The sequence below is a fragment of the Ranitomeya imitator genome, chromosome 4, assembly GCF_032444005.1.
Source record: "Ranitomeya imitator isolate aRanImi1 chromosome 4, aRanImi1.pri, whole genome shotgun sequence".
In the NCBI taxonomy this organism is placed as follows: Eukaryota; Metazoa; Chordata; class Amphibia; order Anura; family Dendrobatidae; genus Ranitomeya; species Ranitomeya imitator.
This window is the reverse complement of record NC_091285.1, coordinates 328,187,868-328,204,450: the sequence shown is the minus strand read 5'-3', so window position 1 is coordinate 328,204,450 and position 16,583 is coordinate 328,187,868. Positions and strand designations below refer to the sequence as shown.

The following is a 16,583-nucleotide window of genomic DNA, read 5'->3' as shown; positions in this document are numbered from 1 at the left end:
GCTACCTTGTGCCCTGTGCCATTTAATCAGCAATCCTGCTTCCGGCAATTTAGCTACCTGTGTTGACGTCACGTTGACAGTGGCGGCTTCTTTTCCGCTCTGCTTTGTCGACAGGCGAGACTTCAACATAATTCTAATAGCCAACTGGATTCCTGCTGCCTTTGTGAGGGAGCCAACTGTCAATCAGAATGACAGCGAAAGCCACGCTCATATCAGGAACCCTGCTGCAGACTTACAGCTGGAGTCTGCGCAGGTGTTCCAAACGGACCGAGAGTCTGTGCAGAGAGCTGTGGCAAGCTTACCTGTTGAAAAAGCCACGCGAAACGCGCGTCCGGGGGGGCCAAGCGTGGAGGGGGAGCATTCCCAGACCACTCATGGGTAAGCATGATTTGTATGCATCTGTGTGACTACACACGGGGGTGGCCTGAGGATCGTATTGCTTGACATAATGGTATATATTGCTAGATATGTGGCCACGTATAGTATCTGTTACCACGAATTCATGCTGTTACCAGAAGGATGATATATAGCATTCCTCCTCCCACTTGGCTATCATCACATTTTCCTTTTCCCATCTCCTGCTATTTGGTTGTGCTGACAGCACACATATTGTCATTGTCATTTTTTGTACTTTGTATTAATACTGTAATGTGACTTTTTATAGATTTATATACCAATAAAACTTATTGAAGATTTTCTTATATATAAATATGTCTAAGTGGACATTTTTGCTCCGTGTTTTTGTGGTAGTAGTATTATTGTGGAGTGGTCCTAATGGTTGGGCACCTGTGGGGTGCTTAGAGAGAGCTGGTACTATCCGCTCACAATTACAAAATAGACTGTTGCTTCAAGGTTATTGTATTAAATATTACCTGCCGGCGTGCAGGATCTGAAACACGAGACCTCCGGGGACTGACCGGAGGACAGCGTAGTATAAAAGAGTGAGACGTAAAGGGTGGTCAGGACATAGCAAGAGCGTTAGATAGCCGGAGATAGCGATGCTGTACAAATGGGGCAGGCAGTCCAAACCAAGCCAAGAGTCAGAGCCAGAAACGGATAACAAGGACAGAGTCACTAGGCAAATGCACAGAAAAGAAAGCAGACCAGATCATACACTAAAAGGCAAACGGACTAAACAGTATGCAACCACAACAGGGGTCAGACACACAGTCAAGAACGAATGTATCACTGACAAGGATCCACAGACGGAGACGGGTAAATATAGCCCTCCCCAACCAAAAAGAGTTAATTTTGCATGGCCTCCGAGAGGAAAGAAAAGGGAATCGTATCCACAACCATGACAGTACCCCCCCTCTTAACAGGGGGGCCACTGGACCCCCAGGCTTTTCAGGATGCCTGGCATGAAAAGCTCGAACCAATTAATTGGCATGCACGGAACTGGCCGAGACCCAAGACCGATCCTCCGGACCATACCCCTTCCAGTGCACCAGATACTGCAAATTCCAGCAGACCCACCGAGAATCAACCATGCGCCCCACCTCATACTCAAGATGTCCCTCCATCAACACAGGAGGAGTGACGGACAACGAATCCTCGACCGCTCCCAATGATTTCAAAAGGGACTTGTGAAAAACGTTGGATATCTTGAAGGAGGTGGGAAACTGCAACCTGTAGGCCACCGGATTGACAAAAAACACAATTTTATACGGGCTAATGAATTTCGGACCCAGTTTGGCCGAGGGGACCTTGAGCTTGATATTGCGAGTGGATAGCCATACCATCTCGCCTACTAGGAATGCAGGATCCAACCACCTTCTCTTGTCCGCAAAAAATTTCTACCTTCCCTGGGCTTTGGTGATGTTTTTGCTGAACCTCCCCCCACAGGGTCTTTAAGCGTTGCACTGTACACTCCGCCCCTGGACAACGTGAATCCATGCAAGAAAACTCCCCAAAGTGCAGGTAAAACCCATAGTTAACCAGGAAGGGAGAAATTCCTGTGGACTGACTAACATGACTTTTGAAAACAAATTCTGCCATTGGCAACGCATCACACTAGTGATCCTGTCTGGAAGCAGCCAAACATCTGAGAATTTGCTCCAAGGACTGATTAGTATGCTCAGTTTGCCCATTAGTCTACTTTCACACTTGCGTTTTTCAGCTTCCGTCACAATCCGTCGTTTTTTGAGAAGGTAGGATCCTGCAAAAAAATTTGCAGGATCCTGCATTTTCCCATAGACTTGTATTAGCGACGGATGGCCATCCGTTTCATCCATTGTGCACTGGATCCGTCAGAAAATAGCGGTCTGTCGTGCGGAGAAATCGTTCATAATGGAAGCCTATGGACGCAGGATCCATCGCTGACCGTCACACACTGGAATCCAGCGACGGATCCCGTTTTTCCCCTCTGAGCATGCCAGGAAGGATTTTCAAATCCGGAAAAAAGCTCTCTCCCTTTTCCCTATTTTCGTGACATCCGTCGATACCTCATTTTGCTGCACAACGACGGACATCAGAAAACGCAGTTGTGAAAGTAGCCTTAGACTCCGGATAGTAAGCAGAGGGAAAAAGAGTGTAATTCCCAACTTTTTACAAAAAGCCTTCCAAAACTTGGCCACAAATTGCACACCTCTGTCAGACACCACATTCATAGGCACCCCATGCAGCCGAACCACATGCTGCACAAACAACCTGGCCAAGGTTTTAGCAGACAGTAAAGCGGGCAGAGGTACAAAATGAGCCTAGTAACTGCCTCCCGGGTGGTCGAAATCCAAGGATGAGCACTAAACATAGACTCATGAAACTCCTGCAGGAGTTTAAGAAGGAAATGTTCCGGGACAAACAAATTTACCATCAGGTTTATTACTGGGAGCCAGGGCTTGGGCCTGAAATACCTCTCACTCCAAATCAGAGGAGATTTCTGCCACCACCACCCCAGGTTGAAGGATGGAGGTTCAGGAGGAGACACCGGATCAAAGCTTTGGGACAAAGCTTCTGCCTTAACAATCTTTGACCCTGGACGGAAGGTGATGGAAAATTGAAATCTGGAAAAAAAAATTGACCACCAGGCTTGCCTGGGGGTCAACCTTTTGGCAGACTCGATGTATGCCCCATTCTTGTGATCAGTGATAGAATGAACAGCCCCTTCCAAAAAATGCCTCCATTCTTCAAAGGCCAACTTTATCGCCAGGAGCTCCCTATTACCCACATTGTAAATGGAAAAGAAGGCACAAGGTTTGAGGTTGGTCAGAGTAGGAGGACCCTGAGACAACACTGCCTCCACTCCCACCTCAGAAGCATCCACTTACACTATAAAAGGTCTAGACGAATCTGGCTGGACCAACACTGGGGTGGAAATAAAACACTTTTAAGAATTTTTCGCAGATGCTGAACAATTCCTAACATCAACCCCCTTGTGTGTAAGATCAGTCAGGGGCTTGACCACCTGCGAAAAACCCTTAATGAACTTCCGATAGTAGTTTGCAAAGCCTAGGAAGCATTTAAATCATGAGGTTGAACCCAATCAATAATGGCCTGGACCTTCTTAGGATCCATATGAAAACCCTCACAAGAAACAATCAATGCCAAAAAAGAGAATTCCTGTACAAAGAATGAACACTTCTCCAACTTAGCATACAAATGGTTTTCTCTAAGTCTCAGTCAAAACGACTTGCACCATATGCATACTGTTCTTCTATCAGAGGAGTATACTAAAATGTCATCAAGATAATGACCGCAAAGCACCCAGATCAGAAAAAAAGGACATTAATAATGTTTTGAAAAACAGCAGGAGCGGTAGTCAGCCCGAAGGGCATGGCTAGGTTCTCAAACAGTCCTTCAGATGTGAGAAACGCCGTTTTCCACTCATCCCCTTCACGAACCCTTATCAGGTTATAGGCTCCCCTTAAATCAAGCTTGGAAAACCATTTACATAGTTACATAGTTATTAAGGTTGAAGGAAGACTATATGTCCATCTAGTTCAACCCATAGCCTAACCTAACATGCCCTAACATGTTGATCCAGAGGAAGGCAAAAAAAACCCATGTGGCAAAGAGTAAGCTCCACATTGGGGAAAAAAATTCCTTCCCGACTCCACATACGGCAATCAGACTAGTTCCCTGGATCAACGCCCTATCAAGGAATCTAGTGTATATACCCTGTAACATTATACTTTTCCAGAAAGGTATCCAGTCCCCTCTTAAATTTAAGTAATGAATCACTCATTACAACATCATACGGCAGAGAGTTCCATAGTCTCTCTGCTCTTACAGTAAAGAATCCGCGTCTGTTATTATGCTTAAACCTTTTTTCCTCCAACCGCAGAGGATGCCCCCTTGTCCCTGTTTTAGGTCTATGATTAAAAAGATCATCAGAAAGGTCTTTGTACTGTCCCCTCATATATTTATACATTAAAATAAGATCACCCCTTAGTCTTCGTTTTTCCAAACTAAATAGCCCCAAGTGTAATAACCTATCTTGGTATTGCAGACCCCCCAGTCCTCTAATAACCTTGGTCGCTCTTCTCTGCACCCGCTCTAGTTCAGCTATGTCTTTCTTAAACACCGGAGACCAGAACTGTGCACAGTATTCTAAATGTGGTCGAACTAGTGACTTGTATAGAGGTAAAATTATATTCTCCTCATGAGCATCTATGCCTCTTTTAATGCATCCCATTATTTTATTTGCCTTTGTAGCAGCTGCCTGACACTGGCCACTGAATTTAAGTTTGTCATCCACCCATACACCCAGGTCTTTTTCATTGACGGTTTTGCCCAGAGTTTTAGAATTAAGCACATAATTATACATCTTATTACTTCTACCCAAGTGCATGACCTTACATTTATCCCCATTAAAGCTCATTTGCCATTTATCAGCCCAAGCTTCTAGTTTACATAAATCATCCTGTAATATAAAATTGTCCTCCTCTGTATTGATTACCCTGCAGAGTTTAGTGTCATCTGCAAATATTGAAATTCTACTCTGAATGCCCCCTACAAGGTCATTAATAAATATGTTAAAAAGAAGAGGGCCCAATACTGACCCCTGTGGTACCCCACTGCTAACCGCTACCCAGTCCGAGTGTGCTCCATTAATAACCACCCTTTGTTTCCTATCCCTGAGCCAGCTCTCAACCCACTTGCACATATTTTCCCCTACCCCCATTATTCTCATTTTATGTATCAACCTTTTGTGTGGCACCGTATCAAAAGCTTTTGAAAAGTCCATATACACTACATCCACTGGTTTCCCTTGGTCCAATCCGGAACTTACCTCTTCATAGAAACTGATCAAATTAGTCTGACATGAACGGTCCCTAGTAAACCCGTGCTGATACTGGGTCATGAGGTTATTCCTCTTCAGATACTCCAGTATAGCGTCCCTTAGAATGCCCTCCAGGATTTTACCCACAGTAGAGGTTAAGCTTACTGGCCTATAATTTCCGAGTTCAGTTTTTGTTCCCTTTTTGAATATTGGCACCACATTTGCTATACGCCAGTCCTGTGGCACAGACCCTGTTATTATGGAGTCTTTAAAGATTAAAAATAATGGTCTATCAATGACTGTACTTAATTCCTGCAGTACTCGAGGGTGTATCCCATCCGGGCCCGGAGATTTGTCAATTTTAGTGATTTTTAGACGCCGCCGCACTTCCTGCTGGGTTAAGCAGGTGACATTTAATTGGGAATTTTTATCACTAGACATTTTGTCTGCCATGGGATTTTCTTGTGTAAATACTGATGAAAAAAAGTCATTTAGCATATTGGCTTTTTCCTCATCCTCATCCACCATCTCACCCAGACTATTTTTAAGGGGGCCAACACTATCATTTTTTAGTTTCTTACTATTTATGTAGTTAAAGAATATTTTAGGATTATTTTTACTCTCTCTGGCAATGAGTCTCTCTGTCTCAATCTTTGCTGCCTTGATTTGCTTTTTACAGAATTTATTTAATTTTCTGTATTTATTTAATGCCTCCTCACTACCTACTTCCTTTAATTCTCTAAATGCTTTCTTTTTGTCACTTATTGCGCCCCTTACAGCTCTATTTAGCCATATTGGTTTCCTCCTATTTCTAGTATGTTTATTCCCATACGGTATATACTGTGCACAGGTCCTATCCAGGATGCTAATAAACGTCTCCCATTTTCTTTGTGTATTTTTGTGTCTCAGGATATCGTCCCAGTTAATTGTACCAAGATCCTCTCTCATCCGTTGGAAATTTGCCCTCCTGAAGTTTAGTGTCCTTGTAACCCCTCTACTACACATCTTTTTAAAGGATACATGAAAACTTATTATTTTGTGATCGCTATTTCCCAAGTGACCCCCAACCCTTATATTTGATATGCGGTCTGGCCTGTTGGTTAATATTAGGTCTAGTAGTGCCCCCCTTCTTGTTGGGTCCTGAACCAGTTGTGAAAGGTAATTGTCTCTCATAATTGTCAAAAACCGATTACCTTTGCTGGAACTGCAGGTTTCTGTTCCCCAATCTATTTCAGGGTAGTTGAAGTCCCCCATAATAATGACTTCTCCTTGAGTCGCAGCTTCATCTATTTGCTTTACGAGGATATTCTCCATTGCTTCCATTATTTTTGGAGATTTATAACAAACCCCTATCAGTAATTTATTATTTTTTCCCCCTCCACTTATCTCCACCCACAGGGATTCTACATTTTCATTAAATTCACCTATATTATCGCGCAGGATGGGTTTTAAGGATGATTTTACATATAGACACACCCCTCCCCCTCGCTTATCTGTACGGTCATTTCTGAACAGGCTATAGCCCTGCAAGTTAACAGCCCAGTCATGGCTCTCATCCAGCCACGTTTCAGATATCCCCACCATGTCATAATTATGCTCCAACAACATTAGTTCTAATTCATCCATTTTGTTGGCGATGCTTCTGGCATTAGTATACATGCACTTTATGTTCCTCTCTGTACTTCTATTTCTTAAATTATTAACTGTTCTGACCCCACCCCCCATGCCACCGCCACCCCCAACTTCCTTATTTGTGCCCAGGTCTCTGTCTGCACTATCTTCCCCTCCTATAAAATGAATACCCTCCCCCCCCAATTCCTAGTTTAAACACTCCTCCAACCTTCTAGCCATTCTCTCCCCCAGCACAGCTGCACCCTCCCCATTGAGGTGCAGCCCGTCCCTAGCGTAGAGCCTGTAGCCAACTGAGAAGTCGGCCCAGTTCTGCAGGAACCCAAACCCCTCTTTCCTACACCAATTCTTGAGCCACTTATTCACCTCCCTAATCTCCCGTTGCCTCTCTGGCGTGGCACGTGGTACCGGCAGTATTTCGGAAAATACCACATTGGAGGTCCTTGCTTTCAGCTTGCAGCCTAATTCCCTGAAATCATCTTTAAGGACCTTCCACCTACCTCTAACTTTGTCATTAGTGCCAATGTGCACCATGACCGCTGGGTCCTCACCAGCCCCTCCCAATAATCTGTCCACCCGATCAGCGATGTGTCGGACTCGAGCGCCAGGTAGGCAGCACACCGTTCGACGATCCCTGTCTTTGTGACAGATTGCCCTATCTGTTCCCCTAATAATTGAGTCGCCCACTACTAGCACCTGTCTGGCCTGCCCTGCTCTCCTATTTCCCTCCTTACTGGAGCAGTCACTCCTCCGGCTTTCAGAGGACATGCCTGGCTGCAGCAGTGCTACACCTGTACTGGCACCCCCCTCATCTGCCAACTTAGCAAACTTATTGGGGTGTTCCAGATCAGGACTAGCCTCCCTGGCACTCTTCCCTCTACCCCGCTTCCTAACTGTCACCCAGCTTGCTACTTCATTGTCCTGCAGCTCCATCCCACCATCCCCCCCCTCATCTGTCCCATTGAGCGTCTGCTCCGTGAGCAGAAGACTCCTCTCCATATTGTCTATGGATCTCAGTGTTGCCAGCTGCACATTTAGAGTCAGAATCTGGGTTTCCAAATGCACAACGTGCTCACATCTCGCACAGCAGTATGCACCCTCGATCGGCTGCTCAAGGACTGCATACATGTGGCAAGATGTGCACTGGATGGCATTAACAATCGTGGAGCACATTTCCTAATGGGGATTGCACCAGACAGAACAGTTCAATAAAAAAAATAAATAAAATAAATACAAAGTATTAATAGAAATCAGACAGCAATTCAGTAATTCCTCCCTTGGAAACTCCCTGACTCCAAAGTCACTGAATCACAAGTCACACTTACCACCGTCCACACTTATGCTCAGGCCACACTCAGCTCGCTCACACTCGCTCTGCTGAAGATTTATAGATTTTTTTTTTTTCTAGTTCCCCTCAACAGCAATCAACCTTGCTGTTCAAATGCACTTCCAAAAAGGACTTGAGCCCCAAACAGCTGCCCCTTATAAACCCTTAACTATGAGCCCCCACCCTAAGTTAACCCTTATGAATATAGCTACCCCCAATTCAGCAACTCACACCAATTCACACAGGTATTTGTTAAAGGCTTTCCAAATATCTCTTCACTGAATCACAAGTCACACTTACCGCCGTCCACACTCAGCTCGCTCACACTCGCTCTGCTGAAGATTTATAGATTTTTTTTTTCTAGTTCCTCTCAACAGCAATCAACCTTGCTGTTCAAATGCACTTCCAAAAAGGACTTGAGCCCCAAACAGCTGCCCCTTATAAACCCTTAACTATGAGCCCCCACCCTAAGTTAACCCTTATGAATATAGCTACCCCCAATTCAGCAACTCACACCAATTCACACAGGTATTTGTTAAAGGCTTTCCAAATACCTCTTCACTGAATCACAAGTCACACTTACCGCCGTCCACACTTACGCTCAGGCCACACTCAGCTCGCTCACACTCGCTCTGCTGAAGATTTATAGATTTTTTTTTTCTAGTTCCCCTCAACAGCAATCAACCTTGCTGTTCAAATGCACTTCCAAAAAGGACTTGAGCCCCAAACAGCTGCCCCTTATAAACCCTTAACTATGAGCCCCCACCCTAAGTTAACCCTTATGAATATAGCTACCCCCAATTCAGCAACTCACACCAATTCACACAGGTATTTGTTAAAGGCTTTCCAAATACCTCTTCACTGAATCACAAGTCACACTTACCGCCGTCCACACTTACGCTCAGGCCACACTCAGCTCGCTCACACTCGCTCTGCTGAAGATTTATAGATTTTTTTTTTCTAGTTCCCCTCAACAGCAATCAACCTTGCTGTTCAAATGCACTTCCAAAAATGGCCCGAGAAAGTTGGTTACACAGATCTGGAAGGAGGGGCAGTGGATACGTGTTTCTCACGGTAATCCTGTTGAGTTCCCGAAAGTCAAGGCACGACCGCAAACCACCATCTTTTTTCTTAAAGAAAAACTCAGCGGCTACAGGTGAGACAGAAGGGCGAATATGCCCCTTTTGGAGAATCTCTGCAATATATTCCTTCATGGCTTGGCGTTCAGGCCCGGACAAATTAAACAAACGAACCTTGGGCAGTTTAGCGCCAGGAACTAAGTCAATGGCAATATCGAAAGGTCTATGTGGTGGTAACGCCTTAGCCTCGCTTTCGGAGAACACATCTTTAAAGTCTTGTAGGTACTCCGGAATACCCTCCAGACGATGCAGATTTTAAAGAGGTGGTCAATGGCACAGGATTGCAACATAGGCTGGAACAATTGGACCCCCATTGGATAATTTCCCCAGTTTCCCAATCAATAACAGGGTTATGGCGTTGAAGCCAGGGCATACCTAAAACAAAACCCACAGGCAAATTACTCAAGACAAAGCAGCTTATGTTTTTCACATGAGCAGAGCCCACTCTAGAGGGAAGACCTCAAACACAAAACAGATTCCCTCTGGGGTGAGAGGAGAGGAGTCGATAACCACCACCTTGACTGGGGACTCAAGCCTAACTGTCCCTATCTTATAAAGAGTCACAATACGAGAGTCAAATAAATTGATGGTAGATCCACAGTCAACAAAATCGGTAGTTAAAAATGGACCACCAACAACCTCCATCTCCACCTGGAGAAGGATTTTAGCAAATGAGGAAATTTGTACCTGGGAGTCTGGGCAACCTCCTCGATCGTTACCCAGACTTAGGCGTTTCCCGACATCTTAGATTGGGTAGGACAGTCTTTTTTCCAGTGTCTTGAGGCTCTACAGTAAAAGCACAGCTGGTTATCTCGGCGGCGTCGCCTTTCTCTCTTTTTGACAGAGATGGCTCCCACCTCCATGGGTTCAGTAGTTGACAGAGTGTCCCATGGGCTGAAGTATAAAGGAGTTTCCTGCTGCATCACCCCTCTAGCACGGAGTCTACGGTCCATACAGACAGCCTGAGTCAGAGTCCTCCAGAGTATCCGGGGGATGATGAAACGCTGGTGCATGCTGTAAACAGTTGGACAGGCCCCTGCGAAACAAACCTCGTAAAGCGGCATCGTTCCAGGAAATCTCAGCTGCCCAACGTCTGAACTCGAAACAAAACCATTCCGCTGAATGCTTCCCCTGTGTCACACTCATCACCATATCCTCAGCCAGACGCACTATCCGGCTCACCATAAATATGACCAATATGCCCAAGATCCACAGACATACGTTCCGGAGCAACGAGAGAGAGAAAGTCCAAGCCTGTGGAGCCGCCCTTAATAAAGAAACAATCCCCACCCTCTGGCTTTCATTCCCAGTGGTGCACGGTCGTAGAGAAAAAAAAACAATTTACACCCCTCTCTGAACACCCTAAATTTTTATCCCCAGAAAAGGTGTCTGGTAACTTTAACAGGTGGTTCGGGGAAAACTTAAGGAAACATCTGTGGCACCCTCATCCTGAGCCCTAGGAGAAAAAGAATCCTGCATGGCATCAGCAACTCTTTGCTGAACCTTTTGATGCGACTGAACCAGGGTTCTCTATTCCACAGACAGTTTTTGCAACATTTGAGTGAGATTACTTACTTGCTCAAAAAGTGCATGCAACAAGTCCATAGTAAAACAAAACCCCCACATTAGAGAAGGAAGAAGTACCGGTAGGTCAGTGATAACAGGAACCCAGCTGCAGACTTGCAGCAGGAGACTGCGCACGTGTTCCAAATGGACCAAGAGTGTGTGGGAGTGGTGGCCGTAGATGCCGGAGAGTAGTCAGAGAGTGCCGAGGTTAAGACGGGAGGTCAGCGTAGTATAAAATAGTGAGACGTAAAGCGTGGTGAGGACGTAGCAAGAGGTCAGATAGCTGGAGATAGTGACGCAGTACAAACTGGGTAGGCAGACTGGAAGAGAGAGAGCACCAAGCCAAGAGTCAGAAACGGATAACAGGGACAGTCACTAGGCAAATGCACAGACAAAAATACAGACTGGATCATATACTAAAAGGCAAACGGACGAAACAGTATGTAAGCACACCAGGGGTCAGACACACAGTCAAGAACGAATGTATCACTGACAAGAATCCCCAGACAGAGGTGGGTAAATATAGCCCTCTCCAAACCAAAAGGAGGCCATGCATAAATAATCTTGAGAGGACAGGAAAGGGAATCCTGTCCACAACGATGACAGCTCGTTGACAGGGTGGCATTGCTCTCTCAACTTCGTGTCAGCATATGCAGCTGAATCCATGGCATGAGCAGTCTGTGACCACTTTTAGCTGGTGATGGGCACAACAGGCATGAAGGTAGCAACTACCTAACTGCCTGTTGGTGCTTAAACACATTTCCTGTTTTTCATGAAGTGCCGGATATCCCCTTTAAGAGCTATACTCATCACACCATCCCTCCTTATGAACTACAGCCACTGCATCGTTCCACCTTATGAATTACAACCACAACACAGTCCTCCCTCATAGACTAACTGCCTCAATAGTAGCAAAAAAAAATCTGGCACTCAGGATAGTTTGAACGTATAATAGATTTATTTGGCAATCCACAAATTAACGTTTCGGTCTGTTTAGACCTTCATCAGAACTGATTGCCGTGTGGGAACTGTCAGAGAACAACGCTTTCAAGGGCAATCCGAATTGTCGTAGAATGGCGCTAAGGTATATATGCCTATAAAAATGGTCACTATACCTTAACGCCTTTCACTGCAATCCTTTCTGATGAAGGTCTAAACAGCCCAAAACTTTATTTTGTGGATAGCCAATTAAATATGTTATACGTTCAAACTATCCTGAGTGCCAGGTTTATTGGTTTTATTGGATAACGGGTTGGAACCCTACTTAGGCACCAGAGCCGCTCGACCAGGAGTGTGGAAATCCCTTTTCTCTATATAACTGCCATAACGTTCCCCTTATGAACTATAAAAACTGCCACTCTATTTCCCCCTTATGATCTACAACTGCCAGACTGTCCACCCTTGTAAACTTTAACAGCCACACTGTTCTTCCTTATGGGTAAATACCGCCACCCTCTACCTCCTTAAGAATTTTAATTGCCACATTGTCCATTTTATGGACTATAACCTCTACATTATCTATCTGTATGAACTATAATCACTGCACTGACCTTCCTTTTTAGCTATAACCACAGCACAGCCCTCTCCTTATGGGCTACAGCTAGTTTCTGTCCTTATGTACTATAACCACCACACTGTTGACGTTTATAAGCTATATTCCCCACACAATATTCTGTTATGAGCTACTAGATGGCAGCCCGATTCTAAAGAATCGGGAGTCTAGAATCCATATATACTTTATTTATTCAAATGTAAGAATAATACAATTAATAAATAATAGTAAGAAAGAACAAAAAATGGCTGCAGGAATGCAGATATTAATAAATAGGCAGTTTATATTGCAGAGAAATTGCTGGGCAATAATGGACAATGTCCTTATGTGGCAAATAATAGAGCAATATACCCAATGTGGCAAAGAAGAGGTTAATAAACGGCAGTCTCTCAGTATAACAGTCAGTGAATAATAGGCAGTATATGGAGAAAACACCAAACAAAAGTTCAAAATTGGTGTGAAAATGTCACTGAACCACTTCACAACTAAATATATATAGTTTTGGTAAATGGTATTATCATTTTTTTGACGAAATTCGGCAGGAGCTTGAAGAGCAACGTCACTGGGCCCGCCTCCACGCAGTAGAAACTTGCTGTGAGGTAAAAATTCAAAAATCACACCAAAATGGCGGGCGGAGTGTGTCACAGTACGGCACGTTTCTGATTGGTCGCTCGCAGCAGGCGGCAACCAATCAGACACTGGACACTGTTGACGTCACTTATCTCCGGACATTAGCTCCGGACATTAGCTCCGGACATTATCTCCGCACATTAGCTCCGGACATTAGCTCCGGACAAAGCCACGGAAGTTGGCACAAATTGCAGGAAGTAGTATTCTAGGCAATTAATCTCCGGACATTATCTCCGGACATTAGCTCCGGACAAAGCCACGGAAGTTGGCACAAATTGCAGGAAGTAGTATTCTAGGCAATTATATATTAGATAACTGCTGCACTACCCCCTTATCGACTATAAACAGCACACTGTATCCCCTTATAAACCGTGCCCTCCATATTATCCCCATCTTCATGGTGTCCCTCATGCTATCTATCTCCACACGGGCCCCACACACTGCTTCCCTCCACACTGCCACCATATTCAGTGTCCTCCCCCCTTACTACACATTGCCCTCTCAGTACAATAGAATGCATGAAATCGACATTCTACCTGTTCTCTAAACGATTTGTTGGTTTAACAGTCAGTACTGAGAACTGTTCAAATCTTAATACTAGGTGCAGCAAAATGCCACCCGTTGACAGAGGCTTCAGATTGCTCACCGCCATAGTTGAGATACTCCTCTTGCCTTATGGCAGAAGTGGCCTGTTCGGCAGTATTCTTTTCACTGAATTATTTGCTGACACTAATGTAATTTTAACTAATCTTTTTTTTCCACTTCTAGCTGAATTCTATTAATATGTCTTTGTAAATATGCATACATAGTTAAATATGTATACTGGTAATGCACTTGCAAAACAATTTTTACTTTAAAATCAGTCTCATATTTACGAGAAGTTAGGTGCAGGTAAAAATTTGGAAAATTAGGCAGTTAGTAATATAAAACATTATTATACAATGTTCTATTGCACACAATTTGATGTTTATTTTTGCATCTTGACATAGATCCTCCAAATGGGAACAATCAAAGTCAAGTAGTAAAAGATCTAGTGGAGTCGGTGAGCCCAAAAGCAAGCAACCCAGAGATCGTCATACAATTAGAAGCTATTCAGACAAATCAAAATGCAGTGTTTCAGATTGTTAACCCTTCCAGTGAAGTAAACCTTATTACCAATATTTCTGAATCTGCTGATGTTCAAGAGGAGGAATCTGCCCATAAACCAACAGTCACTCCAGAAACTGTAATTTCACCTTCAGAAAATCCTACTATAGAAGATACTTCTAGCACCTCAAAGGTAAATAATCCGATTGTCTCCAGTCTAGTTGCAAAATCAACTAAGAAAGCTAGCATTAGCAATCCATTTTTATGTCGCCTTTGCAAAAAAGATTTTAATTGTCGAAGAAGCATTCGTCGTCACGTTAAAAAAGTACATAAGAAAAAGTTAGAGGATATTAAGAAATTCATTGAGGTACAACGAAATAAACCTTTGTCTTCAAAAGGACTTTCCAGTACATTCCATTCAACGGGTAAAAGCTGTCACATATGTCAGAAATCGTTTGCTACTAAGGCCAATACTAGGAGACACATTGATGAAGTTCACAGGGGTATGAGAAGAGACTATATAACAGCAGAAACTACTGCAAAACCCTGTAAAAGTTTAAATCCTGAAACTGCAATGCCCAAAAAAGGAGTAAAGACTATTTTACGTGCAAAAAAATCTTCTGCAAAGTCTGATTTCAGTCTTTCATCTTATGGTTGTTCTGTTTGCAACAGGCGATATACCTCAAAATCCTTACTGAAGAAGCATATGCTGATTTTACATAAGAAAAATCAGTCTGAAAATAATACCAAATCAGCTGAAAGACATGCTGCCATCACAAATGGAAAAATGAAACTTGAAGACTCCTCAAATTCTGTTACAAATTCCCCTCAGAGTGAATCTAAGGGGGTGTTAATTGAAAAAAAGAATGTGCATCCAACAAAAAATAAGGCAAAGTCAGATGGAGATTCTCCCAAGACTGTTTCATCCCCTGCCAGTGACAAAAAGAAATGTCGAAAGCCTAAATTATCAGCTGGTTTTGATTTCAAGCAGCTTTACTGTAAGCTCTGTAAAAGACAATTCACCTCTAAGCAGAACCTGGGAAAACACATAGAACTGCATACAGACGGAAACTGCATTTTTGTAAAATTTTACAAATGTCCTCTTTGCACATATGAGACTCGTCGGAAACGTGATGTTATCCGGCACATAACGGTTGTACACAAAAAGACACAGCGTACTCTGATTAAAATAACGTCAAACTTAGAAAGTCGAGCCATCAAGAAACCAATTGAGTGTATTATGGAGAAAGCTTCAAGAAAAAGTCACAAGCAAGAAAAATGTAAAACGCCTACTTCAAAAAAAGATCTGTCCTCCTCTTCCAACAAAAAGAGTGATAGGGGTGATGCAGGCATTGAAGTTAGGGTGACCAAAAACTTTTTGTTACTTAAGTGTAAAATCTGTGCTAAAGCCTTCGCTAAACAGAAAGATTTGGAGCTACATAAAAAGAATCACAAAGTGAATTCTAGTAAGTCGCCTTTGGTTGTGAAAAAAAAAGGGAGAAGTACAAGGTCTAAAACACCTGTTTCATAAAAAGAAAAGCATGCTTCAAAAACAAGTGAATGGTTCCTCTTTTCTAAGAGACAAGTCATTTCATTTACTGAAAGCAAACTGTTTGAGTCTCTATACTAATGGATACTTGAGTATTCTGGTAAAACTCCATCTCAGAGGCTCAGGCTTGTTTTCCTACCTTAGTCCATTACAGTATTTTATTACTTTTAAGTGAATTGTCAGCATGCTGCATTAAAAAAGCAGCTTGGCCAGATAGATTGCTTTAAAGCTTGTGTTTTGTGTACATTATTAATGTTAACTTTTTAGTACAAACCTCATTTCTGCATTTAATAATATCTATGTATTTTGTAAATACTGAACCATGCACTTGTGTGAGCTAGAATCACTATAGATGTATATCCTCTTGCATAAGTCTGGAAGAATTCTCCCAAGAGGCCAGATTTACCAAGCAAATTATTATATTTTTCCAAAATTTAATGTGAAGGAATCATTGATTTGAGATGCTCCAATGTAATACTTGAAGTTTTGGTGATTTTTAATTTCTGTTTTTAACATTTTACTTTAAATTACTGCTTCAAATTTGCTATGAAATATGTCTTTGATCTCATGATGATATTATGTTTTAGGTTTTAACTCCTTAGTGACCGAGCCAATTTTGTGTAAATCTGACCAGTTTCACCTTATGTAGTAATAACTCTGGAATACTTCAACATATCCCTATGGATTGAGACTTTTTTCGTGACATATTATACTTTATGATAATGGTAAACTTAAGTTGATGTGTTTTGCTTTATTTTAGTTTAATATCAGAAATTTGACAATTTTTTTTTTTAAATTGGCAATTTTCAAACTTTGATTATCCCTTTAATCCAGATAAACATACCACACAAAAACATTAATAAGTAACATTCCCATCTTGTCTG

General features: G+C 42.9%; 1 protein-coding gene across 2 annotated transcripts in view; it reads left to right on the top strand.

Moving 5' to 3' along the window:
* The window catches only part of ZNF800 (zinc finger protein 800), a 103,757-nt gene extending 87,977 nt beyond the window's left edge, over positions 1–15,780 (top strand). For both annotated transcript variants that reach the window (XM_069764918.1, XM_069764919.1), the window contains one exon: positions 14,054–15,780. In XM_069764918.1, the coding sequence (XP_069621019.1) occupies positions 14,054–15,681 (1,628 nt within the window). In that variant the 3' untranslated portion in view covers positions 15,682–15,780. The remainder of the gene's footprint in view (positions 1–14,053) is intronic.
* The last annotated feature ends 803 nt before the right edge of the window (positions 15,781–16,583 follow it).